Source organism: Actinia tenebrosa, unplaced genomic scaffold (assembly GCF_029948245.1).
Source record: "Actinia tenebrosa isolate PJP-AT-01 unplaced genomic scaffold, QUT_ActTen_1.0 PGA_scaffold1__47_contigs__length_23844297, whole genome shotgun sequence".
NCBI lineage: Eukaryota > Metazoa > Cnidaria > Anthozoa > Actiniaria > Actiniidae > Actinia > Actinia tenebrosa.
In genome coordinates this window covers 18,204,789-18,230,764 of record NW_028292578.1, presented here as the reverse complement: position 1 = coordinate 18,230,764, position 25,976 = coordinate 18,204,789, and the positions used below count along the sequence as shown (strand labels likewise).

The 25,976-nt window shown below is 35.9% G+C and overlaps 3 protein-coding genes and 1 non-coding gene across 6 annotated transcripts; 2 read left to right on the top strand and 2 right to left on the bottom strand.

Moving 5' to 3' along the window:
* Positions 1 to 6,583: 6,583 nt before the first annotated feature.
* On the top strand, positions 6,584 to 19,955 carry LOC116307224 (palmitoyltransferase ZDHHC5-A). Of its 2 annotated transcripts, XR_004198377.2 has the most exons (10): positions 6,584 to 7,442; positions 7,572 to 7,693; positions 9,579 to 9,736; positions 12,484 to 12,656; positions 13,070 to 13,172; positions 13,986 to 14,077; positions 15,194 to 15,323; positions 15,975 to 16,137; positions 16,660 to 17,335; positions 17,409 to 19,955. XR_004198377.2 is itself a non-coding variant. In XM_031717380.2 (9 exons), exons 1-8 carry the CDS (start codon positions 7,339 to 7,341, stop codon positions 16,101 to 16,103), a joined length of 1,011 nt encoding a protein of 336 aa, XP_031573240.2. In that variant the 5' UTR covers positions 6,584 to 7,338; the 3' UTR covers positions 16,104 to 16,137; positions 16,660 to 19,955. The 2 variants fall into 2 exon arrangements, 1 of the variants encoding a protein (XP_031573240.2); XM_031717380.2 differs by having other exon boundaries at positions 16,660 to 19,955.
* Positions 19,956 to 20,676: 721 nt separating this feature from the next.
* Positions 20,677 to 23,112, bottom strand: LOC116307233 (uncharacterized). The gene is made up of 5 exons (XM_031717393.2): positions 23,082 to 23,112; positions 22,430 to 22,523; positions 21,954 to 22,138; positions 21,431 to 21,723; positions 20,677 to 21,322 (listed from the first exon to the last, which is right to left on the bottom strand). Exons 1-5 carry the CDS (start codon positions 23,110 to 23,112, stop codon positions 20,762 to 20,764), a joined length of 1,164 nt encoding a protein of 387 aa, XP_031573253.2. The 3' UTR covers positions 20,677 to 20,761.
* Positions 23,113 to 23,451: 339 nt separating this feature from the next.
* On the top strand, positions 23,452 to 23,533 carry Trnal-uag (transfer RNA leucine (anticodon UAG)). The gene has a single exon. It is a non-coding gene; the product is annotated as a tRNA-Leu (tRNA).
* A 154-nt stretch (positions 23,534 to 23,687) lies between these two features.
* LOC116307250 (DNA-directed RNA polymerase III subunit RPC9) lies at positions 23,688 to 25,663 on the bottom strand. 2 transcript variants are annotated; one of them, XM_031717413.2, is made up of 7 exons: positions 25,483 to 25,663; positions 25,362 to 25,398; positions 24,765 to 24,860; positions 24,613 to 24,651; positions 24,375 to 24,430; positions 23,953 to 24,010; positions 23,688 to 23,876 (listed from the first exon to the last, which is right to left on the bottom strand). In XM_031717413.2, the coding sequence occupies exons 1-7, from the start codon at positions 25,488 to 25,490 to the stop codon at positions 23,712 to 23,714; spliced, it is 459 nt and encodes a 152-aa protein (XP_031573273.2). In that variant the 5' UTR covers positions 25,491 to 25,663; the 3' UTR covers positions 23,688 to 23,711. The 2 variants fall into 2 exon arrangements, with proteins under 2 accessions (XP_031573273.2, XP_088889155.1); XM_089033029.1 differs by lacking the exon at positions 25,483 to 25,663 and having other exon boundaries at positions 25,362 to 25,415.
* Between the last annotated feature and the right edge of the window lie 313 nt (positions 25,664 to 25,976).

Below are 25,976 nucleotides of genomic sequence, written 5' to 3'. Positions count from 1 at the left end.
ACACGTCGCGATTTTTGTCTGGGGTGGTCGCGTAGCAATGCAAATGGCGGTAAAGCCATGAAAAAATTCTAGGTCCCCTCCTTTTAATTTGTACATGAAAAATTTTCGAGGCCCCTCCTTTTCTCACCCAGCCCCTCCCCCAGATAAATAATGAACGGTCCCTTACATGTATGATGGAGAAAAAACCAGTGATGATTCGCACGTGTGGGGGGACAAAGAAAGCCCATCCAGAATTTCCAAAACCAGGCGACGAGAATGGTTGGTGAAAGGATCATTAACGCAAGACGTAGATATTGGTTTTGGTGGCTCACTGCAAGATTCCATATTTAGAAGATCTGTTAGAATCATCAGAGACTCTGAAAAGGTCATTAGGCAAAGTCAGAGCCGAACAGACGATGCCGTGTAGACGTACAGAGTTCAAAGATGAAGAAGGGAGAAGAGTGATATTAATGATAGACAGTTACGACGACCAAATGAAGATTTGAAGTTGAACGAAAAAGCGAGAGAATGCAGAAATAGTATAAACCTCCAACTGAATCCGGCTTTAGCAAAAAAATTAATTGATAAACTGTGTACGAAAGGAATATCGAAGAACTGCCTTATAGCCAGTAGCTGGCGAATACATCTGGTGCTTTGATATTCATCATTATACTGATTTTCCTGGTATAAAGTTTGACCGGGAGAGAGCCGCCAATATGAACTCTTATTGTCGGCTCAGAATTACCGTGCGTGCCGGATTGGCTTAAAGCATTTGATTGATGGTAAAGATAGCACTTTGTTTGGTTTCGTTCGACGTGTTGCTTTTGAATGCAACGGTTCACGTTCACATTGGAGTGGTAAATTTTCTGACAGAAAAAAATAATTTGCTCCTTGTTTACAATTCTTATGACACAAATTTTTTCCTGGCGATATGGAAAAAGGATAAATGAAATTAGAAGCTATATATCTTGAACTTTCTGCTACAGGTGAGTTGAAAATATAGTACAAAACTTGTTTTCTTTCAAGCTACGCTTCGAAAGAAACTTTAATTTATAGTTATTTTTTCAATGAAAAGTAAATTTGTATATAATCAGTTATTCTTTTATCGACGAGTTATATTACCAGTTTTGTGTTACAATTTTTTAATACAATCATTGAATAACCCATTTTAGAAAAAATAAGCTTCGGCCGTTAAACGTGAACACTTGAAAATGTAGCAAGGCACATGGCTTGAAAAAAATTTAAAATGCATTAGGAAGTAAAAAATAAGTAATATTAATGAGAAATAAAAGAAAAAAATACTGTAAAGAGTACAAGCAATGAAGTTCTTTCAAACGCCGTCTAAATATTTTTATAATGATAGTGGAATATATAAGGGAATGTATGTAAACACAACAGGGAGTTTGACAATTTCTTTGCCGACTTCATTTGAACTGCAAAACCGAATTATCTTCACCGTATTCGATAGGGGAATAATGGTTCAACAAGAAATTTCCAGCTGCAACACTGCTATCTAGTATTTTTCACATACACTTAGAGAGTAGGGATGTGTTCAACAATATGGCGGTGGATGGTCTACACTCCACCTCCAAATCTGCCGTCATCCCCTTCCATCCTGCATCATATGAGAAAACTAAATACATACGCAGGTAGCCAGGGCTCTAAAGTAGTTGAAACTTTTTATTTGGAGCTCGCAGCTTATGTGCAGCCTGAGAAATTAAAGGTGTTCTCCGATGAATGCGCGCTTATTCAGCGAAAGGCTCTTATAAGTGAATGTATGTACAACAGGAACTTTGACAATTTCTTTCGCAACTTGATTTCATCTGGAAAACCGAATTTTCTTCACCGTATTCGATAGGGCAATAATGTTCAACAAGAAATTTCCAGCTGCAACACTGCTATCTAGTATTTTTCACATACCTCTAGAGGGTAGGGCTGTGTTCAACAAAATGGCGGTGGATGGTCTACACTCCACCACCAAATCTGCCGTCATCCTCTTCTATGCTGCACGATATGAGAAAACTATCTACATGCGCAAGTAGCCAGAGCTTTAAAGTTGTTGAAACTTTTTATTTGGAGCTCGCAGCTTATGTACAGGCTGAGAAATTAAGGATTTTTTTCGAAGAGTGCGCGCTTATTCAGCGAAAGGCTCTTATAAGGGAATGTATGTAGACACAACAGGAACTTTGATAATTTCTTTCGTAACTTGATTTGATCTGGAAAATTGAATTTTCTTGACCTTATTCGATAGGGCAATAATGTTCAACAAAAGATTTCCAGCTGAAATACAGCTATCTAGCATTTTTCACACCCCTTTGGGTGTAGGGATGTGTCTAACAACATGGCTGTGGATGGTCCATACTCCTCATTAAATTCTGCCTCCATCCTCTTCCATCATTCACGATAGAAGAAAACTATCTACATGCTCTTGTAGCCAGAGCTCCAAAGTCGTTGAAAGTTTTTAATTGGAGCTCGCAGCTTATGTACAGGCTGAGAAATTAAGGATTTTCTTCGAAGAGTGCGCGCTTATTCAGCGAAAGGCTCTTATAAGGGAATGTATGTAGACACAACAGGAACTTTGACAATTTCTTTCGCTACTTGATTTGATCTGGAAAATCGAATTTTCTTGACCGTATTCGATATAGGAATAATGTTCAACAAGAAATTTCCAGCTAAAATACAGGTATGTAGTTTTTTCCTATTTCCTTATTGGGTAGGTCTGTGTTCAAGAAAATGGCTGCAGATGGTGTATAGTGGATGTCCAAATCTGTCATCCTCTTGTTTCCTGCACGATATGAGAAAACTATCTTAATGCGCTGGTAGGCAGAGCTCCAAAGTAGATGAAAAGTTGTATTTGGAGCTCTCAGCTTATTTATATCAGGGGGTGGGATTGTAGATGTTCTCCTAAGAGTGCGCGCATAATCAGTGAAAGGCTGTTATAAGGGAATGTATTTAAACACAACAGGAACATTGACAATTTCTTTTGCGACTTGATTTCAACTGCAAAACTGAATTTTCTTGACCGTATGGGATAAGTGATTGGGGAAATCAAGACCCTTACCGAACAGAGAAAGTTTTTAATTTTGAGAAAGGCTTTTATAAGAGAATGTATTTAAATGAGATTTAAAACATTTTTTTAGCCACTTGATATTTGGAAAACGATGCAAAACCAAATTTTGTTTACGATATTTGAAAAGGGATCGATTTTCATGAAGCAATATCAAGATTGAGGAGGGCTATCTAGTATTTTTCACACACCTCTGGGTGTAGGCCTAAATCCTGCAAAATCGCTGACAAAGGCCGGTACTTTATATCAAAATCTGGAGGCACCCCGCTGACAAAAGCCTGTACTCCACATCAAAATCTGGCGTCATCCTCATCTAGGCAGAGGTCCAAAGTGTATGAAACATTTTAGTTTCTGGTCGTAGCTTATGTACAGTCATAGAAATTAAAGATTCTCTTCGACCAGAGCTACCTGATTCAGGGAAAGTCTCTTTTTTGACAATGTATGGTTCATGTGAACAACAGGGTTTCTTACATTTTCTTTTGCAACTTGTAGTATTGGTTTTCACTTCAAAACCGAATTTTCTTGACGGTATCAGATAAGTCAATGATTTTCAACTAGAAATTTACAGCTGAAAAAGAGCTATCTTATATATTTGACACCCCCTGGGGTAGGCCTTTGTGCAACAACATGGCTGTGGATGACCAACAGTCCACATCAAGATCTGCTAGATAGCAGCAAAGTATATTGCTGCGAAGGGCGTTTGACTTTCAAAAACGATTAACCTTCACAGCTTATTTACAGCCAGAGAACTTAACGACGTTCTCCGATGCTTGCGGGTTTGTTCAGCAAAAGGCCTTTATAAGATAATGTAAAGTACACAACAGGGATTTTGAGAATTTCTTTCTCGACTTAAAGTTCACTGCCAAACCAAATTTTCGTTAACGTATTCGATATGTGATTGATTTGGAACTAGAAATTTCCATCTGGAATAAAGGCTACGTAATATTTTTCACTACCCCCTAGGGGGTAGGCCTTTATACAACTACATAACTTTGGATGGACCAAGGGCACTAGGACACCGAATGTGGTTGGATTACGGAACGGCCGTTAAAGAAGTAACGCTCATAGACACTATAGAACGCTATAGAAATCCAACCACATTCGGTGTTCTAGTGCCCTTGGATGGACAACAGTCCACGTCAAAATCACTTGTCATCCTCTTCCATCCATCACTTTACCATGTTTTTTAAATAAAGTATGTCTTCCCTTTGAAAAAGATTCATAAGAGATTATATGATAGCGGAATAGTTTCTAGTACTAGTTCCCTGCTTGCTATCTACTACAGAATTAGATTTTTTGATCAATTTCAACAATGTTTTCTTTTGCAATCAGTATTTTTAAGATGCAAATATAGCAATTTTGAATTTTTCCCAACCCCTACGAAGGCTACTTTTTTGCGACTAAAAAGATGGCAGACAAAGGGTAATAGGCGCAACCTAAACCTTTCTTGATCCTCTTCCGTACGCATGCTATGACCAAACAATGTAGGATGCCAGATGTTTTAAGTTGTTTTTAGTTTAGTACCGTAACTTATGTACAGCCTGAGAAATGCAAGAAGGTTTTCTTGAAGTGTTCCTCGTGTGCCTTTGAAAGGGATTGATAAGAGAATGGATGGTAGCAGAGTAGCTTTTTTGAACATTTTGTTACTAACTTGCTATCTACTTCTTCAAAATTAGACACCCTTTTTAACAGTGCTTTTACTTACAATCCAGTATTTTTGAGGTGTAAAAAGAGCAACGTTTTTTTTCACCCACCCCTACGTGGATGTCCTGCCCCCTTGGCAACAAAAAAGATCGCAGACAAAGCGGGGTTGTAGGCGCAACCCTAGCCCTGCTTCATCCTCTTCCGTACGCTTGCTGTTGTGACCCAAAACTATGTATCTGGAGAGAATGCTAGAAGTTTAGAGTTGTAGAAACACTTTAGTTTACGGCCGTAACTTATGTAGAGCCAGAGAAATGCTAAGTTTTCTGGAAGTATTCCTTCCCTTGACTTTGAAAGGGATTCATAAGAGAATGTATGGTAGCAGAGCAGCTTTTCAGCATTTTGCTCCCGACATGTTATTTATTAGAAAACTAGATTTTTTATTCTAACAGAGGCCATGAGAAGACACATGAATATTGATACAACTCAAACAAAGAATCTCATTCTTAAGAGAATGACACATGGTTTGAAATGGGAAAACATTACACTCAAGCTATAAATTAAGGTCATTAACTATATCGCACACTATATGATATTGAAAAAAGGAAAGTAAATTAGTTTATTCAAGAAAGCACACTGATATGAAAATAAAAAGAAAACGGAAATCTTACATCATTTGCTCGCGATTTCTGATTTTTGGATATCAGAAATTAAATGATCAGATTGGCCATAACTAAAACTTTTCGGTTATGAGAAAGTCCTTCAAATGTTGAATAGTCACGGTCTAATGGTCAGGAGTTGAAATCCATTGAAAGGACCGTGATAAAAAAAATGGTCCTTTCAATGTATGTGAAATAGTCATGGTCTAAAGCAGTTCAGATCCAGTGAAAGGACCTTTTCGACTATGATAAAGGTCCTTTCAATGGCATGTGTAATATTCATGGCCTAAAGCAGTTCACATCCACTGAAAGGACCTTTTTGATTATGAAGATGGTCCTTTCAGTGGATGTGAAATATTCGTGGCCTGAATCCGTTCACATCCACTTAAAGGACCATCTTCATAATCATAAAGGTCCTTTCAGTGGATGTGAAATAGTCATGGTCTTATGGAGTTCACATCCAGTGAAAGGACATTTTTGATTATTAAGATGGTCCTTTCGATGGATGTGAAATATTCATGGCCTATAGTAGTTCACATCCAGTGAAAGGATCTTTTCGATTATGAAGATTGTCCTTTCAGTGGATGTGAAATAGTCATGGTGTAATGGAGTTGAAAGGATTTTTTCGATTATGAAAAGGTCCTTTCACTGGATGTGTGAACTGCTCTAGACCATGACGATTTTGCCCACGTTTAAAGCATCTTTGAAGCTGTAAATTAAGTATTTTTTAATGTGAATTTTAAGTAAACAGAAATTATCAAACAAAATGATTTAGAAAACTGGAAAATAATTGTTTTCTGATTCCTGTTAACAGAAATTGCAAATCATTGCCTTGCGAATTCTAATTTTTGAATATAAATCAATCAGATTGGCCGCAAAACATCCAAATAGTTGCAAAAAAGAAACTAATTGCTATATGTTCCTATAGCATGATAAGAAACGACTGCTTTGCAGCATGACATCCCAATTACAGTATTTTGTAGTGAGTCATATTGCTGCAACAAAGCATAAATTTTATAAATATTTATGCTCTATTGATTACTGCAAATAAGAAACTAATTGCTGCAAATAAGAAACGAGTTGCTGCATGATCAACCAAAGGCATTCGCGCTTTACCGATTGGGAATGAGTTCTAGTCTAGATGAGCTTCGTTAAATTCTTAACCATTTATATTCAAAAATGGAATACTAAACTATCGACTTTGTTACTATATTTTTGAGTTAAGAAAAGTTTCAATGACTTAGTGGAGCTAGCTACGAGCCTACTAAATACGAACAACTCTTGTCGTGTTGCTTGAAATTTCTCATAATTACGAACAGTCAGTCACGGACTAATCGCCCGCGCTAATTTTTTGGTTATAGAGATTACTTATAATAACTGTTAATTCTGAATATGAGCTAAAGGGATTGGTATGGGGGTATTAACGTTTAAAAACGATATTGCCAAATAGTAGGGTTGCAGCATTTTCAGTATGGCTTTTCTTTTCAGAGATATAATTTGAAATATCAAATGCAAATTAGATGACGTACATTCAAGAATGTGTTACATTTTGCAGTGTAATTTACGACAAGAGTCTGAAGTGAAATAACCTATCAAAAAGTGTACAAAATCATATTTCAGCCAAATAGTTTAGTTACTGGTGGGCTAATTTTTCAAAACCTGCTCTAAAACAGTTAAAAACCTCTCAGAATGACGTTAAAAGCCATTATCAAAAACAAAGGAGCAAGGTATGTTCAAATCTATTTGAAAAAAAATACATATTTTTATCGTGCCATACATTTACTGTAAATTGCTACACGCCACAAATACTTTGCTCGGGCTGCCTGTGGTCTGCAATTTTGTTTGTTTGCTTGGTTATGATTGAATAATCCCGCTGGCAGCCGCTGGCCGGATGTTGCACCGTTCCTAGTGTCACCTGCGCATGCTCACCTAGTAATATCTTTCGGCATTACAACAGGGAAGGGCAAGATTTTCAATGGTTTCCTTCTAAAAATGCCGAATTCTAGCTCTCCAAAGAACCTGAGCTCGAAGCAAATTCCCATAATTAGTGCCACAATCCTCCTAGTCGGCACGACGACGTTATTTTTTGTATTCGTGTAAGCAGAATTTTGATTACGAGCGAAGTTTTCGCCGCGTTTGCCGCACTTGTTAAGTCATGTCCATAGGAACCCTTGAACGTGAAGAATCAATGAAAAATAATTTTCCCTTAATTTTTCTCGTTTCAGATGTCCACCTCTTATTAGTAAATACTCATTAGGCATAGCAGTCTACGAAGGACTACTTGCATTTTTCGTACTGGCAAATTTCGCGCATGCAACGTTCGAAGATCCGGGCATCGTTCCGCGAGGTAAGACAAGCTTTACTTTGACAATTTAAGCTTATTTGGTCGACTCAAAAGTCGCATATTTTATTTTGTTTAGATACTGAAAACATTTCGAATAAGCCTTATAATGGAGGACAGAGCTTTGCGTATAACATGTCAGTATATTTCCTCAAACAACGGTTATTTACCTATGATTTCTAGAAATTAAAGTCGGCGAGAATGTGACACACAGCTTATTCTTTGTATAATTTTCGAAGAATTTATAATTTACTATACACGTTACTCATTTAAAATTTACAGTTATGCTTTCCTCCCTGTTTCTTATTGGCATATTATCAAGGTTATCGTGGAAAATAATTTTTTTAGTGTTTTTACGGTTTTCACTGCATTAGGCTATCACAGAATATTTCACTTGGTTTGAAGTTGTGTCGAGAATAATCGAAAATGTCCATTAATGCGTAAAGGAATTGTGTATGACTAGCGTTCCTTTTAAACTTCTTGAATAAGCCTCCTTTAAAACTAAATTTCCTAAGAATAAATGTAAAATTATAGGCAAAAGAAAACATAAGAAGTATAAAGATTTTTTCCTGTTTTGACAAAAGCAAATATTCAATCATTATCATGAATACTTTACTCTCGAGTGACCACAATGCGAGGAAGATGTAAGCCTATTCTACAACACTATCAGGGATAGGAAATCACGTACAGAGTCTTTTGAAGAATTTAAATTTTTGAATACTGTAACTGGCGATTTTCTTTTGTTGTCTGTAATAACTTTATTTTTGGGAACTGTAGCTAATTACCATCCAGTTTTTCTTTTCGCTGGACTTTTTTCTGTTCAACTTTTCTTTACTTTTCTAGAGAAGTCTCTCGAAGAAAGTGAACGGAAACTTAGATAATTTTATTTCGTAGGGTGATTTCATTTAATTTGGCATAGTCTGTGGCATTACTCTCAAAGTTTTATCGCAAGTCACTCAACATCGTGCCTCCAAAAATGTTTCCTTTGTTTCAACATATTGTTTCTATAGATAAAACATCTTTTATCAATAACTTTTCTTCTCACAACCAATCCTTCATCTATGGCTGTTTTCAGCTACAATATTTATCTGTCAGTATTTTGATAAGGTTTTATATTTTGCCATCAAAATTCATTTCTAATATTGAAGCATCAATTCTTCATCCTCAGTCGCATATTCAGCTACTGTAGTTAATCTTTCAGCAGAATCTTTTTCAATGGATTACATCAAATATGACATATGAACATATAAATTATCATACATATCTCATAAATGATTAATAATTATAAATATAGATATAAATTATGGCTCACATGTTAACTACTTTTGTCCTGACTCCAATCAACCCAATACGTTGTTTCAGGCGTCAGAAAAATTTGCATTCTTCAATTGTAAGTTATGTCATCACAGCCTCTAGGAAACAAGATGCCATTTAACAAAAGATTTCTTATTGCCATCAATTGCTAAGGGTACCAAAATGGCCACCATGCTTTTGTCTTTTAACTCTTTGGGGAATGCTTGCAACCCATCAATAGACCAGTTTCGAATCCCAAATTACCGCTGTGTTTCTTGATCACAGACTCATTTGTACAGGTTTAGCCTCGTATCAGTGTTTAAATATTCACAAATACCAACGGTAAAGTAAAGAATGCACAACTTCAACAATACAAACACTTTGAAACTCGACGGACCTTGACTGGAACACATGAATATTTTGCACAAACTCGAGGCTAACCCTGTGCAAATGAGTCTGTAATCAAGAAACACAGCGGTAATTTGGAATTCGAAACGGGTCTATTTGTCAGTGAATTGTCATCAGCAAAGAGATAACTGTTATTTGTACATGTGTACAAATGTACATGTATTAGAAATATCTTTTTTTCTTCCTGCAGCACCATCTAACCCAGAATATGAGGATGACTTCAAAGCTCCTCTCTACAAAAACATAGACATAAATGGCATAACAGTGCGTATGAAGTGGTGCGAGACATGCCGGTTCTACCGTCCACCCAGATGTTCTCACTGCAGTATCTGCAATAACTGTATAGAGGTAGGCTGTTTTAGAGATATTGAAGAGCTGTTCATCTTCGATATAAGATGTTGCCAGTTATGTGTATGGGAGGCTAGAATAAAAAGCTATTGGACATAAGGGTGATTAGGTGGGGGGTCAAAAATTGAAGATTATGATGTCGTCAGAAGTTTCATAAAGATTTTGAATCTTTTAATATCTGGAATTATTTTTTATCTAGAATAAGTAGCAAGCTATTTATGCAAGATTTATAACTGAGCATACAGTAGTAGTTGTTTGATTCTCCTGTAATGCACTGACTTAACCTATTTGGTTAAAGATGATTGATCACTAGACATGGCATCGTGATAAGAGTTGTTTTTTGGTTGGCTCATCTTTACTGTACTTGGGTTGGCACTACTCCTGTAATTCTTGGAAGACTCCTAGAATTTTGAAAATTTCTTCCAGGTCACTGGAAAACTCCTGGAAAACTTCATCATTGCCACCAACTGCCTCCAACAATTTCCTATTAACCAATGAAAATGCTAAAAAAGGAAAACTGCTTTACTATTTCTGACAGGAAATTTCAAATTCCTTAAATTTTTTTTGTAAATTTATACCCTGGAAAACTCCTGGAATTTTTTTATGATCTCCTAAAAGTACTGGTTTTCCTCCCTTCTCAAATAAATGGATTTCTGAATTCAAATTTAATTATGAAATGAGAGTGACACACTTGTTAGCATTGCATTATGCATTTGCATTATGCTCACAAAACTAGAATTGGGCATATTGTTTTCCTAGAGTATTTCATGCCACATGTCATTCCTTAGAGTATCATTTCTTTGTTTGATGGTTGTGATTCATAAGAAGACATGTGAATATGGATAGGACTCAAGCAAAATACCTTATTCTCAAGAGAATGCCAACTAGTCTGAAATGGGAAAATATAATTTACCCCCAAGTAGATTAGGCCCATTTTTAAAAATCCAACTTTCATTATTGATAAAAGCCTTTGAGCTTGTATATGTAATGTGCCATTATTATGTTATCTGTTACTTTGTTTAAATTCTCCTGTCTTTTATATCCATTTGTTAATAATTTGTCGGTCAGAACGTTTGCGAAAACATGTTAAAATAACAAGCATTTTGATTTTTTTCTACATCTTTGTCTTAAGGCATTTAGAATAGACATATTAAGTTAATCGCTTCATAAATCTAAATTTAAGTCTATTAGGTTGTCCATTTTCTCCCTTTTTATGATGATTTTAATGGTATTTTGAAATTATTCTTGCTACAGGTGAGATCATATTCAGATTTTCAACCCTCAATGTCACTATAAAAATAAAATAACATCTTGTTTGAAATAAACATTTGACTTGGGGTTTATTAAGATATCCAAAAAATAATCTCAATTATAAAATTAAATAAAAATTAATGATTTTTTTGTTTCATAATAAAATATTTACAGGTTCAGATCGAAAATAACAATATATGTAATGTTTAATAAACCAGCAAGAGTGTTTTATTGGGTATAAAACACGAGGCGTAGCCGAGTGGTTTTAGACCCGATAAAACACGATTTGTGAGTTTATTGAACGGCTTAGAAAACTCATGATGTATGTTCTCATATTGTACAGAATTCTTTACGAAATGAACCAAGTTTGATAGAGAAAATCCAAGTTAAAGTTTATGCAAATGAAGATGAATCTATATCAGATATAAAACCTCTTTCATGGTCATGATTTCTATTGTGTTTTCCTCATGCATTGTTAATGAGTTTTCTAAGGTACTATAAAATTGTAAATTGTAGTAGAAACATAAAGGACAGCTGAAATGTTTGTTGTCAAAAGAGGGCATTGAAAAATTTACTTTGCCGACATCAACATGATAAACTGACATTTACTTTTCTTGTTCACAAGCCTACACAGCATTTTTTGACTTTAAATTATGCCAATCAGTTAAGAAATCTTCTTTTTTTCTTATCACTTACAGCAATCCTTAATCCCTTCCTAAGTTTCCTTCATAACGTTGATCCTTCCTTTAGAATTTACTATCTTAAAAACAAATTCCAGCAACAGCCTTTTTATGGTAACATATTCAGATCTTGTTATTATGAGTCATTTGACAGTCTACTTACTAAAACAGATTGTATTACTAAAGAGAAGAATGTCCCATTTCTTTCCTTCCTTCCTTCCTTCCTTCCTTCCTTCCTTCCTTCCTTCCTTCCTTCCTTTCTTTCTTTCTTTCTTTCTTTCTTTAAACATTAAGTCAAATTACGAAGAAAACAATATCAAAGCAGTCTATAACATTGCACTTTTTTTTCAGATGACAGTCCAAGTTCAATAGAATCTTTCAGGAATTTGTAAATCTATTTTAAGCACAATAAAATACTTCTTTATCTTTGTGTTCGATCTAAATTACCTCACTATTTTTTCCCTAATCAATTTGTGATAAATCACAAGTTTTGCATTGGTATCAATTTGCTCAGCTTGCTTCGGTTGTTATTGCGTGTTTGATGGATGGAAGCCAAAACCCATGTTTTGGGCTGGCACCAAATTTGTTGAGGTCACATAATTATCTAAGGTGCTGTAAAAATAATAAAATTGAATACGACTGAAAGATTCTCTATCCAATTTACAGACTTCTCTTAGGTGACTGATTGCTATTTGTGTTTTTATTCATCAATTAGCCCTGTTAATCATGGAAAAATACATAAACTAGAAGACAAATATGTTTTACAGTTTCCTAATTTCTCTTATAACTAACATAGCTTTTCCTTTTTTCCCCCAGAAATTTGACCATCATTGCCCTTGGGTCGATAACTGCATAGGCAAAAGAAATTACCGATACTTCTTTTTATTCGTTCTGTCTCTTTCAATACACCTTACTTCAGTGTTTGCTCTTTCGCTGGTCAATGTTCTGGACATGAACTCAGACATCCGCAAACCAGCAGTCATCATTTCGTATCCTTTTGTTAAACAACAACAGAATGTTCACCTTATCTAAATAATTTTAAACTAATAATAAAATACCAATATTATGGTAATAACACCACTAATATGCCCCCTCTCACTAATGTGACCAGGATTGGAAGCCTGGGTTCATTGTCATATGTGTGTAGAGTTGCTTGTTGGTTCTCTCTTGTGCTTTGAGGGCTTCTCCCTATGTTCCAGTTTTTCTCCCTCCTTTAAAATCGCCAAGTCGACCTTGTGTTGAAAGCTTAAAAATGTGAGCCCCTGGAGACTAAGCAATCACTCGAGCAATCAACATGAAATAAATGTACATTTTTTACCACTTCCCCATTTGATACATAACTAATGGTCCATGGGCGATCAACCAATCAAAACATAACATTGATGATCCTTAATGCTGCAAGTATTATCATAATGGTGATATGTTGCTTGGCAGCAATCCCAGTATTTGGTCTTACTTTCTTTCACATTGGTCTTGTTGGCATGGGAAGGACAACCAATGAACAGGTAATAATGCATTGTCTTTGAAGTGTGAGCTGTAAAGTTTGAAGTCTCAGAACTAGCATTTTAACAACCTTCAATCAAATAACTGCATTTTTTAAACAATACCTTGAGGGAGATTGTCTGAATAAAAGCTGTTAAGGTGGCTGACTACTTTTCAACATTCGATTTGAGCCTACGATGTGGGCTCAATGACGCTAATTAATCTTCACGATTTTATTGAAGACTCATACAAGTTTTGAACTTCAAGAGGACAAAACCCTCAAATAATGCATGAGACTCTGTATATATTTTTTATTTTCCGAAATAACAGATAATATCCCATTATTTTTCAAAGTTTAAGACAATTCTGTTTATTAGAACAATGTAAAAATCGTTCTGTTTGTTTTGTGCTAATTTTTTTCTATAATTGCACACTGTATAACCTGAACAAAAAAAGTTTTTTCATTCTCTACAATAGTTTATTAAAACAACTTTTATCAGTATTATATAAATATAGTGTAAGTAACACATTCGAAGAATATTGCTCAGGTAATTTCCTTAAGTTTGGTCTTATGATTTTTTTGTACAGAGCTTGATTTTTACTATCTTTCTTCCAGAATTGTACAAGCATGTCATTCTGGAGTAATTATCTCAAAAACAAGCTCGGGGCTCCTCTTCTTTCTTTGCATTTTTGAAATCAGCATTAAATTTCAGGTCAAAAAAGTTTCAATTTTCTGTTTATTATTTACCAAAGTAGTCAGCCACCTTAAATCCTCTAATCCTCTATTTGTCAGAGTTTGTTAGGTTGTATACAAACATTCATTACCTTGTTAACAGGTAACTGGCAAGTTCCGCAGTGGACATAATCCATTTGATAAAGGCTGTAAAAAAAATTGTAGTTCTGTCTTATGTATCAGCCAGTATCCAAGGTAAGTGCAACACAATTTCAATATATCTTGGTAACCCAGGGGTAATAATGAACCTTTTGAGCACTAGCCATCATGTTATATAAATTATGTTGCATTGTGTTGAATGGCAGTAAGAAATGCTCCAATCAAGTTAGAAAAATTATATTTTGTTAATATTTAGAGAGCTAACTAAACAATTAATATTTTGTTTGCTTGGTGACAGTAAGACAATCCAACACAATTTATACCATGTGACGTCTAGTGCTCAAAAGGCGAATTCCTAAGGAATGGCATTAGGACCACAAGATCAATGCTGTTTCTAGGAAAATAAATAAGTTGTCCTTGTTTTATATGCCTTTTGGGTGATACTTAATAGCTAGTTGCTAACGAACCTGTGGTTCTCATTCCATGGTCAAATTGGAATTTGGAATTTGATTTTGTGGGAGGGAGAAAAACCAGATAACCTGGAGAAAAGGCCTTAAAGCATAGGAGAGTTTTTTTGAGTTCCTAATTACCTCGGGGGGGGGGGGGAGGTACTCTTGCCCATTTAGGGTAGGGATGTGCCAGTGAGCCCACTTAACCCTGACCCTGTTCCAGAGTAAAATCGCTGAAATTCGTACCCTGTTCCATGGCAAGATCGCTGAAAATTGCGAAAATGGATACCCTGATCCAGAGAGCCAGAGCATGATTTCATATACCCTGTCCCAGAGCAAGAGTGATTTTACATACCTTGTTCCAGAGTAGAATCGCTGAAAACCATACCCTGTTTGGTGGCACGTACCTGTATAGTGAATATAGGGGAGTACCCCCCCCCCCCCGGGCAAATTACTTCTGTGTTACTCAGGGTTCACATTACTGTACAGCCCATTTCATGACATTTTCTGCAACCTAACAGACGCCAGACATCTAGCATTTTGGCCAACATCAATTAAATTTTGGATTTCCCATATGGAAAAATGCCTGTCAAGTCACAGGAATATTTTACATGTATCACAGGCAATTGGTACGACTAGGGATGCACTCTGCCCATCGAAATTTGATTGATAGAAGCCAAAACATCAGTGGTCTGAAGTCAGTTAGGTCACAGGACTGTGAAACAGCCTGTAATAGAGATGCTCATTTTTTTTACCAATTTAGATATTTAGGATTTAAAGAGAAGTATCAAAAGCGACAAAAGAAGAAGGCTAGGTCAAATAAAAAGACTACAGGACCAGAAGAAACAGAATTATCTGATGTGAGGATACAAGTAGCTAGAGATGGACCAAAGGTAGTCTCAAAATCTGTTTCTATGAATTTTATTTTCAGTCATACTTATCTGCAATGGGATCTCTGTGCTCAGGCAAATACTTAATAGGGCACTTGGATTGAAATGGATAAAAATTGGAAATGACTTTAAACTTAATTAAACATATCTATATGGCCCCAAACGTAGCCAAGCAACATATTTTCTTCACAGTACAATGTCTCATATTAAAATTATCAATTTTATTCAGCATCTAAATTGTGAGTAAATGACGTCATTTACTCAACCCTATTGTTCTTTTTTTTTCCCCAAAATTTCTCAACTGCAAGTGGCTCCCAGGCTAAAATTTTCGGTTTTACATAATCATAATTGAGTCTAATTAACCTCAAATACTTCAATTATTTGGACTTTGAAAAATTGGGGTGTTTTCATCCAAGTGTAATTTTAAAAATCGTCAATAGACCCTTGTTTCACTTGAGTGACCATGAAACAAAGCCCCCAATTGAGGTTGGAGTTGATAAAATACAGCAAATTTATAAACATATCAAGTCCAACCTTGATTGCCATCATTGATTGTCAGTGAAGCGAGATCAGAAAGGTTTGATAATGAAACTGTATGGAAATGGCACTTTAGAAATTTATTATCAATAATCAACTGTTTTTGTTTATTTGCAGAATCTGTCAGGTGCACGTGCTCTGCGTCCAGAATCATTTGTCACTGCCATCAATTCCACACCCCAGTCTACATACATTAGTGCCGCTAATGGTAGAGTATTCAGGCCTATAAATGAGGTGACTGTATGATAACAGCTAAAGGACATTTGTGCATTGATATAAGGTAACTGTTGATATAGCATACTATATTCCGATATCCTTGTCTCATTCATATTGATAGCAAAAAAGCATAGAAGCTATATGTAAGACAACATGTAACGGTAACATTTATTTTCTTGAAATTTTGAATTTCATAATCATACAGTAGTGACCAATAGTTGAACAAGCTTGACAACCCCTAGTGCTTTTACAATTTTCTCACAAATTACATTTTGCAAGCAATCAGAGTAAATCCTCATAAACATTTTTTGTGGGATGTCAGGATGTGAATTTTCTTATTTGCAATGGTGCAGTGATCTTTGGGAGAAGCAAAATGTTGCACTGAATAAAAACTACAGTTAACTCTCAGTGCAAATCTCGTTTTCCAAGTCATAAGGAATGCAAACTGCATAATTTCTTGTGCAATTTGTTTTGGACCATTAATGTTGTTGCTGCAAAATTTATATAATTTTGAATATTCATTTTTTATGATATTTTGTTTCTAATATTATCAGTCTTTATTAACCTAAAGTATTTTTATTTCTAGGGCTGTTATCCCATAACACCTGCATACATGCAGAAACTACACCCAATCAAATCATCCTCACTTGTTGGGTAAACTGGCTTAACATGATAAGTGCACCACAATCTTTACTCTCTCTCAAAGTAACCCGAGTGTCTCAAATGATATGGCTTTTGTGTCCTCTGTACCTAAATTAAGAAAGAAGTTCACAACAACAACTTCACATCACCACTATCATTGAGTCACAAGGAAAAAGGAGAATTAGCATTTGATATGATGGGAGCATTAGCAATGGTTTCCTAGAAAATGTTGTCAAAGTGACAATACAGTACCTGAGGTGGTTGTTGTCATTGACAGTAGCCTAGGTGAAGGTAGCTATGGTTAATACTATTACTGATAGTTACCTTTGGAATAGTGATGGTTGCTTAGGTAAATGTCACTTTACATGGTGATGGCTAAGGTTGGTGAAACAAATATTTTAGTTACCTTGGTGATGGTTGTTTAGGTAATTATAACCTTGGTGATGGTAGCTAGATTAATACTATTGCTGATGGTTGTCCTGGTAATAGAGATTATTGCTTATAGTGTTTGGGCAAACATAGTAACTTTAGGCAAGGTTGCATAGCTGATAGTTACCCAAGTGGTGAATGCTAAGAGTGGTGGAATGAAGATCATTGTAACCATGGTGATGGTTGTCTAGGTGATTGTTACCCAAGCGATGAACTAAGGTTGGTAAAGTGAAGATCATAATATTCTTGGTGATGGTTGCCTAGTTGATTGTGACTTTAGTGATGTTTGGTCATGGTGGTTTGGCAACATGATAGTTACTAGTTCAGGGCTCGAAATAGCAGCCTGCTAATGGCCAAATGACATGCCAAATTTCAGGTTTGCCAGGCAAAAATAACAATGCATTCCCAAGTGATTAATAAAATGACATGCAAAATTTACTGGAATGACCTCCATTTACCATGCTCCTTTACTTTGGCAGGCTGAAAAAATTTCTATTTCAAGCCCTGTAGTTTCATAATTGAATGGGTACAATAGACCTTAATCGTCTTGGTGCAATAGTTTCCCATTACAGACCATGTGTCATTCCGTTAAAAAAGTTTCATTGTTTCCTGTTGTATCCATATACATCTGTCTTCCCATGCTCAAACTTTAAGCAAAGAAATAATACTCTAGGAAATGACACATGGCCTAAAATGGGAAAACATTGCACCAAGACAAATAAGGTCTATAGTTATGGAGGCTGAGGCAAAGATTTTAATAACGTTGTTGATGACAGAAGGCAGTGTCCTCTGGTTACTGACTTTTCTTGCATACAACTGTTCTCACAAGATGTGTCGTTGCATAACTAATGCTTTTCAAAAATTACTTGACACCAGGAGAATGAGCTTTTATCAGGTATTCTTAAATTAGTAAAGTAGAAAAAATAATTACCATAGCAGAAAAGAGCATGTTAAAATCAGCAAAACAGTGAACTTTGAAGGAAATAACTTCAACATATAATTTTTGAAAAGTGTGAATTTCGTAAGAAAACCTTTGCTGAAGGCAAGGGGTGCCTCCAGCAGAATCACTTGCATACAAAATTTCGATATTTGATAATTCGTATCTTTGCAATTTTTGAACTTCCTTCAAGCTTCACAGATTTACTAACATCCTTTCTGGCAATGGTACTATAATTTTTTTTCTGTTTTTCAAGTTTTGGAATTACAAGATAAAAGCTCATTGGCATAACACTATTTACAAGTTTATCCTTTTAGCACTCGTCAATCTTGTTATTTCTTGTTGTTGCTGATGTTGTTGGTGCCTGGAATTGTGGTGATGACAGTATTGATGTTTTCGTATACAAATTGTTTCATTAGTCTTTCTATATGTTTGCACTTCTATAAGTCAATAGTGTTTCTTCTCTCTGCTTCTTTACAGTTTTGATTAAGTCTGTATTTTAAGCTTTTGGGTCTTGCTGGATGCTCATGATATGAGAAGATTAAGCTCTTTCCATAGGTTGCTATCATGTCCAATCTCGTAGAATTCTTACCAGTTGAATGGCAAGTTTTCTGTTATGTACATGGATAGTTGAGCATGCCGAACAGTGTCTGCCCTTCACAAAAAGCTGTTAATGAGATTTATAATATATAACAATTATTTGCCAAAGCAAAATAATTATTGGTGAATATTTACCAAACTGCAAGTCTTCGAGCAACGAGATAGATATTCCCCATATTCACTTAGCCTGAGTTGAATAATCGTTTTAATTTAAAACTTGAAAATCAGAGAAAAGACATTCAGGATAAAAAAACGTTTAAGTATTTTTCCACTCTGGCAAACTTTGGCAAACTTCAATAAATCAAATATTCAATTCTAATATTATACTAATCATATTTATTCAGTTGATTGATACTGAACGACTGGGTCTCTTCCATGCGTTTTACGAAAATATTTCTCTCAGGTTATATACTACTCGCACTTTAATGTTTACTGAAATTTTCAATATTGTGCTAACTTGGCAGTTTCGACTTTTGGTTAGCATTTGATTTTGGGCTCCCTTTGATCAAAAGTGCAACTCGGAGACACAGAGTTCACGTGTTTTTGAAAAATGCAGTAATAATATATGTCTGTGCACGAGTTTCGAGAAGCTCTCACTAAAAAGTCTTGATGAGCAAAATCTTCTCATTCTTGAAACCTTGCGCACTCACTGTTTTTCTGCCCATTTTAGCATGCGCTTGTAAAATTCTAAACACTTTCCCCATTTAGCAGACAACTAGGACAATTTAAGCATATTTTGCAGTCGAGATATTCGATCGTATTTCGTACGGCTCGAAACTTAACATTACCATCCCCACGGGATAAACATATACATGAGCTACGTTAACATTTCACTCGCACACTATTTGTCGTCAGAACTATCACGAAATAGAGGTTGCATGTGAATGTGGAAAAATATGGTGCGGCCATAGCATAAGGCCATCTCTCCTTGAGCAAATACCTTTTTTGCGGGTTGTGATTGATTTGAAAGGCGGCCTTCGTACCGTGACCGTGCCGTGGCCCGTGCCCTAACTTTCCACGAACATTTCAAACTACCTTAAACACTCACAATGGTACAATCTGTACTCGATACACGACTGTTGCCATAACAATACAACTGTTATGTCATCCACTGGTCTCTTTAATCACAAATTGTAAATAGCCGCATTAATAATAGTAATGATCTGTAGATAGTGGTCGATATTATCCTCGACATACATATCTATATGTACATTGTACATTGTAAAGTTATTTTGTAAAAACTCTAACAAGCAATAAACTAATTAACCAATAAATTGAACTGCTCCTCGACGTGATAAGGTCCGCGGTTACTTGACGCACTCTGCGCACTTACCCGAAGATGTTTTTGCGAATATTTTAGATTTTCATTCGAATTATTTATTCACTCTCCGCTGCTCATCTAAAGATGGCTTTGCTTCGGACCAAAATAGGCTGTTGCGCACTTTAACTTGAAACCATACCTCTAGCAAGAAAAGTACTTTTTACTCATCTCCTATGCCTTCTTACCATTTTTTTGACCCATCTCCGCCTCAGTGGCCGGAATATATGGTCGCGCACCACGCAATGAGACTAAAGCATGATTTTGAGCACATTAATTAACAACCAATAATATAGATTTTGTGACATGACGCGCGTTTTTGGACTACGGACATGGTGATTAAATTCGCTGACCAAGTCTGCACATTTTTCAAACAGTCCTACTTTTGTACTTTTGAAGTCAAGAACAATGCTAAATGTGCACATGTTTTATAAACAGTCCTACTGTTGGTATTTAAATCGAGATCTGTCAACCAAATTCTACACACAGTTTTAGAACTTAGGACCATGGTATTCGAGATTAAAAGAGACTTGATAAATAATTGCATTTCTTAAAGAACAGTATTTTTGGAACAATGACATTCTACACAGAGTTTTCAACTTGGGATCACAGTAATTTGACATCAAAGAAGACTTGCTAAATCCGCATATGCCTTAAACAGTAGTCGTAAGGTACTCGAATCAAGAACTGCTAAATTCTAGACTACACACGTTATATTACTACAAGACCATGGTTGAGACAACAAATTTACTGTTGAGATAATCAAGCATGATTAAGTTCGTGCATACACATTTTAGCTTTTAGTCGAAGGTCCTCGACGCTATAAGGGGTCTGTACTAGCCCCCTGGCAGGAAACAGAGCTGAGGATTCCATTCGACCACCAATGCAACTGCTGTAATGTACAGTACGCTGACCTCCATTGAGCGCCTCACATTTGGAATGGGTTGTCGTCTGGGGAGCTCCACCCTTTGCACAGCACATACATGAGTACAGTTGACCAGCGTTTTGAACCTTCTGATACCCGGAACAGAAGTATCTTGAAGCATAGTATCTCGCATCAGCTTGGTATTCCGCTGGGTAGCCACTTGTCGTGCGGAAATACGAGTACGGGTGAGTGTATCTTGGCGCACGTTGATAGCAACCACACGACTCTGTGGGCACAGCCTCGAAAGGTTGGCAGTTACAGAGGAATTCAGTCTTATCAGAGCCAAATACTTGCCCTTCTATCCGACCCTGGGAAGCTAAATACTGCATGCCAAATGAGGGGTGCTTGTTTTTGCGTTCGTGTTTACGCCACTTTGCACGTCTGTTCTGGAACCACACCTAAAACGCAAAACAAGATATAGTCAAACCAAGAAAGAAACTAAATCTCGCTTTTAAAGAATCTTGATCGGATTTATTTTGAAATTTTGAGGATCAAACCAATATTACCTGGACTTTTGGCTCTGTAAGATCAACTATCCTGGCCAACTCTTCTCGGGTAAATATATCAGGGTACTGCTCTGCCTGGAAACTAGTCTCTAGTTTCACTAACTGGTAGTTACTGAACGTAGTCCTAGGACGACGCGACTTCCTTTCCTTTTTAGTCGAGCATCCATCTCTCTCTGGATTATCTGTAGTAGGGTCGCTGTCATCATCATCATCCTCATCATCTTGGCTGCTATCATTGTATTTTTTCTCTGAATCGACTTGAAACTGTGTGTTGACATCTGCACCTGGGGAACCTGATCAATGAAAGCCTTGGATGAACGCTAGTATGTGAATTTTATTTAGCGACGTCCGTTAATTACGAAAAAAAAAAGCTAAAAATACATAGATTAGAAAACGACGAGGAATAGCAAGAGTGCACTATAAAATTCGAGAGCATGAAAACCACCATCTTACGGATAAGATATGATATATAGTGCAAAAGAATTAAATACGTATATGATACTTTAGATAAACTTTCTTGTACCGATCAAGTTCTCCTTGTTATCTGTCGCTTCAACTTTCGTTTGACCTCGGGACATCAGCGGCGTTTCCCAGAATGTTTTCTGTAACTTTGAAGCCTTGTGAAAGAGCTTGTCGTCCGCTTGAGATCTTTCCATGTCTCCTTCAGGTCCCGCAAAACGATCCGCAAGAGCATGGCCAAGCGAAGAGCTTTAAATGTCGTTCGTTCGTGAGAAAACAACACAAAGCTTTTCAGTTTTCACGCCATTTGCTTGAGTTGAAAAGGTTCTTTCACGAAACCATTTTAAAACTTTATTTTCAATTAGCTTGTGACTAATGAGAAGATGTGATTGAGATCTTTAAACAAAGGTGAGAGAATTACCAAAGGGACTTCTTAATCTGTACTATTATTGGCTTGGTCATCTCTTTTGCTATTTAATATCACGATAAAACATTGCATAATGAATTCAATTAATCATGGTTGTTTTTTTTTATTTCCACCATAAATTCAAGCATGACTGATTATTTATCCTCTTCATTGTCAATGATTTGTTCACGTCATTGCTGTGCGCTAAGTTCACTGAAAGCGTATGATCTCACAGTAAAGCGGGGATGCCAAACCCATTTCCCACCCAATTTTTTTTACAAATCCCACTTTCCGTTGTCCAAATTGTTTTTCCCCATTCCCAGTGTTGTAAATCCCATTTTTCTCAGAGCAAAATAGGCAAATCCCAGTTATCATTTTACCCATTCAGGCTGCCAAAAATTAATTTCTTTTCAGAACAGTCAAAACAACAAACAGCCCAATTTCCCCTAGTCTCCCCCACAGCCGCTTTCAGTGTCGTCACGCAACGCTTTAGAAAGAGAGACTAAATTTCCCCCAGTAAGGTTCTAATTGGTCTTCGATCGGAACACGAGCGGAATTTCGAGCGAGCCCCGAAAGAAGAAACTTTGTACGCTCGGAACTTTGCGCCTCGTGGTTTACGAAGAAGCGTTGTTTTGGGTCAGCGAATATTATGGGATCAAACTAGACGCGGCTAAAACCTCACTGAAAACAGTCAGAAAGATTTAAAACAGTCAGAATTCATTTTGCCGTGCTCCCTTGCTCTGGCCGCACCATTTTTCGTAGGCAAATGGATGTTGGGCTTCATACCTGTGTGTGTTTCGAAGCTTATTGTTACCATGGTTACGTCAACGTTGACTTGCTGAGCATAATATATATTTAAAATCACGCCATAAAGCTGTGTTTTTTTAAAAGAAAATGAAATTTAGGAGCAACATTTACTCAAAAATAATAATATAATGGGTTATCCTGCCCTTATGCATAGTATAGCTCAGTATAGCTCAAAAAGCCGTTGTATAAATCGAACACACGTCGTCTGACACCGCGGTGCTTTTTCCCCGCAATACAGCCGTATCTTTAATGGCCAAATTGAACATTAACCTTCAAAACCAGTTACTTCATGAAAAGGAGTTTGTACAACGAATTATATACACTTTTGCTATACAAGCTTATATCAATAGGTAGCGTGGCCGAGTGGTCTAAGGCGCTGGTTTTAGGCACCAGTCTCGAAAGAGGCGTGGGTTCGAATCCCACCGCTGCCATATGATATTTTTTTTACGATTTAATTTTTCTACTATGCGATTTTATCCTTTCTTTTGTATGAAATTCAAATCTTTTAAAAACAACACCTATTCCATGAGAAATTCCCAAAAAATATCTGTAAAATTGTATGTTTTACGTATCAAAAATACAGTATTTTCTTTTAGTTTTTCCTTTTTATTAATTTTCCATTTCAACATCATTTTCTTCTTCATTTGGCTCACTTAAATTCCCTTCTTCCTCATCAACATCTTCTTTCTTTTCAGATGGTAATTTTGCAACAATATCTAATAGTTCTTGTATCTCTGTTTCAGTCTTTAATCTTTCTTCAGTTTCTTCAATAATCTGGAATAATGAATAATGATATTATGAATTAAATTCTGCCAACTATAGTATCGAGCAAATGAATTTATGTATTTACCAGTTGTATTTCTACAGGAGTTTCAGGCCTTAGGTTCAGCAACTGTAGTTTCTCTGCTCTAAAGAAGTATAATTAATTTTAATAAATCATTCATCATCTTTATCTATCTTGTCATCAGCATCAGCATCTTCAGCCATAACCATCACATTGTAGTATCACTTCATTCAAATGTATTTCATTGTCATCATCATCATCACTCTCATCATCAGCCATCATAATCAATATTCCATCATCATCTGAATCAAATCTATTTCATTGTCATCATCATCACTCCAATCAGCCATTCCCATTGTATTGCATCATCATTGATTCACATACATGTATGTCATTGTCATTGCCATCATCATCATCATTCTACTATCAGTCATCATCATGTCATTTCGTCATCATCATCACGATCCATTAACAGTGTTTTCACTTACTTCGTTAAATTAAATGATGCAACATCTCTTAAAAAATTTTCTATGACTTCTTGGTTCTAATTTTAAAAGAAAAAATCTTTTATGAAAATTATAGGGTTAAGCTGATGGGAAAAAATATCACAGTCAGTATTATCACTTTGGTCTTCCATATATAAATGCATATATAAATTTAAAGAATATGAAAATAAATTATTCAAAGAAATGAATAGAAAGAAACTAAATATGCAAAACTTTTTACCTGGTATTTACTTGGTGTCTTTTCAAGGTATTTTCTGGCCTGTGTTAATAATAATTTAGAAAGAGCCGATGTCTCAAAACAATTGTGTTTCATGTCATAAAATGAAAGCCAGTAGAGTTTAGAAGTTAAAATTGATTTTGATATTTATTTACCTCATATGAAATTGTTGCCAGATTGACTTGATGCTTTTTGGAACTCTTTGATTTGGAGCTGGTTTTGTTTTCTGTTTCTTGTAATAACTGGTAGACCTTAAACATGGAGAAAGAAAGAATTTGAATAAATGTGACATAAAAATTCATTGCATCAGTCATTTCCAACCTCAGTCCCCTCCCCCTCCCCTGGTTATGACCAGGGCAATTACTTTTGATGCCAGTGGAAGGTTGAGAAGGCTTTAGGTCAATAAGAAGAATGTTAAGTGAATCCATCCCCATAAAGAAATTCATAAAAAAAGGGTGAATGATTAATCATCAGCCAATGATTCTCTAGCTGTCGTTGTAAAGATTGGAAAGGAGTGCATCTCCTTTTTACCAGAGCCGCTATTCCAACATTTCTCGGCCATGCCTTAGGAGGGGGAAGGGGGCAGGAAGATGGATTTAAGCTTAATATCTTAATATTTTTGTATTTTTAAAGAAACCTTGATTGTACCTGACATTTGTTAGTAGTAGGTGAAAGGGCATCTCTTTGCATATCAAAGAAATGAAATATTCAAAAGTCGTAATGATATATAAGAAAGTCTTAACATATCTTACCTCGTAGTTACTGAGCATAGCGGCCTTGTCGTTCAACCTGTCAACCACCGGCATCAATAAATTCATTACCAAAATTGAACAAAATGCCAAGCAAAACACTGATATTACCAACAGTACTTACACTTCCATGGTTTTTATTTCATTTCTTTCATTTCTCAAATCAATTTCAACACTTTGGAAGAGTTTCTTTCTTTTAATTTCCTCGGAAAGCCAAGTAATCAGGATGCATTGTGGGTGAATGTTGGGATACCTGTGGTTTACAACAGGAAGCCCATACTAAGATCTTTGTATTTTATTTGATATATTTACTGATACGCTTATTTTTCTAATTCATTCATCAAAATAAATTTTTCTTGCTAGTATTTTTTCAAACGTGATGAGCATTCAACCTTTTGCACTCCAAAATCAACGGTTGGAGACATTTTTTAGTAGTGACTTCCTGCATTTCGAGTGACGTCATTCGATTCAACTTTTCAACTCTTCAATTCATACTTTAAATTGATTTGATCTAAAACAACTTTATCTTTGAATGATCTTGGCATCATCAAGTTTATCTTATCCCTTCCATAGCAGACAATGGAGCTAAAGAATCTGGATTTACATATGATTATATTT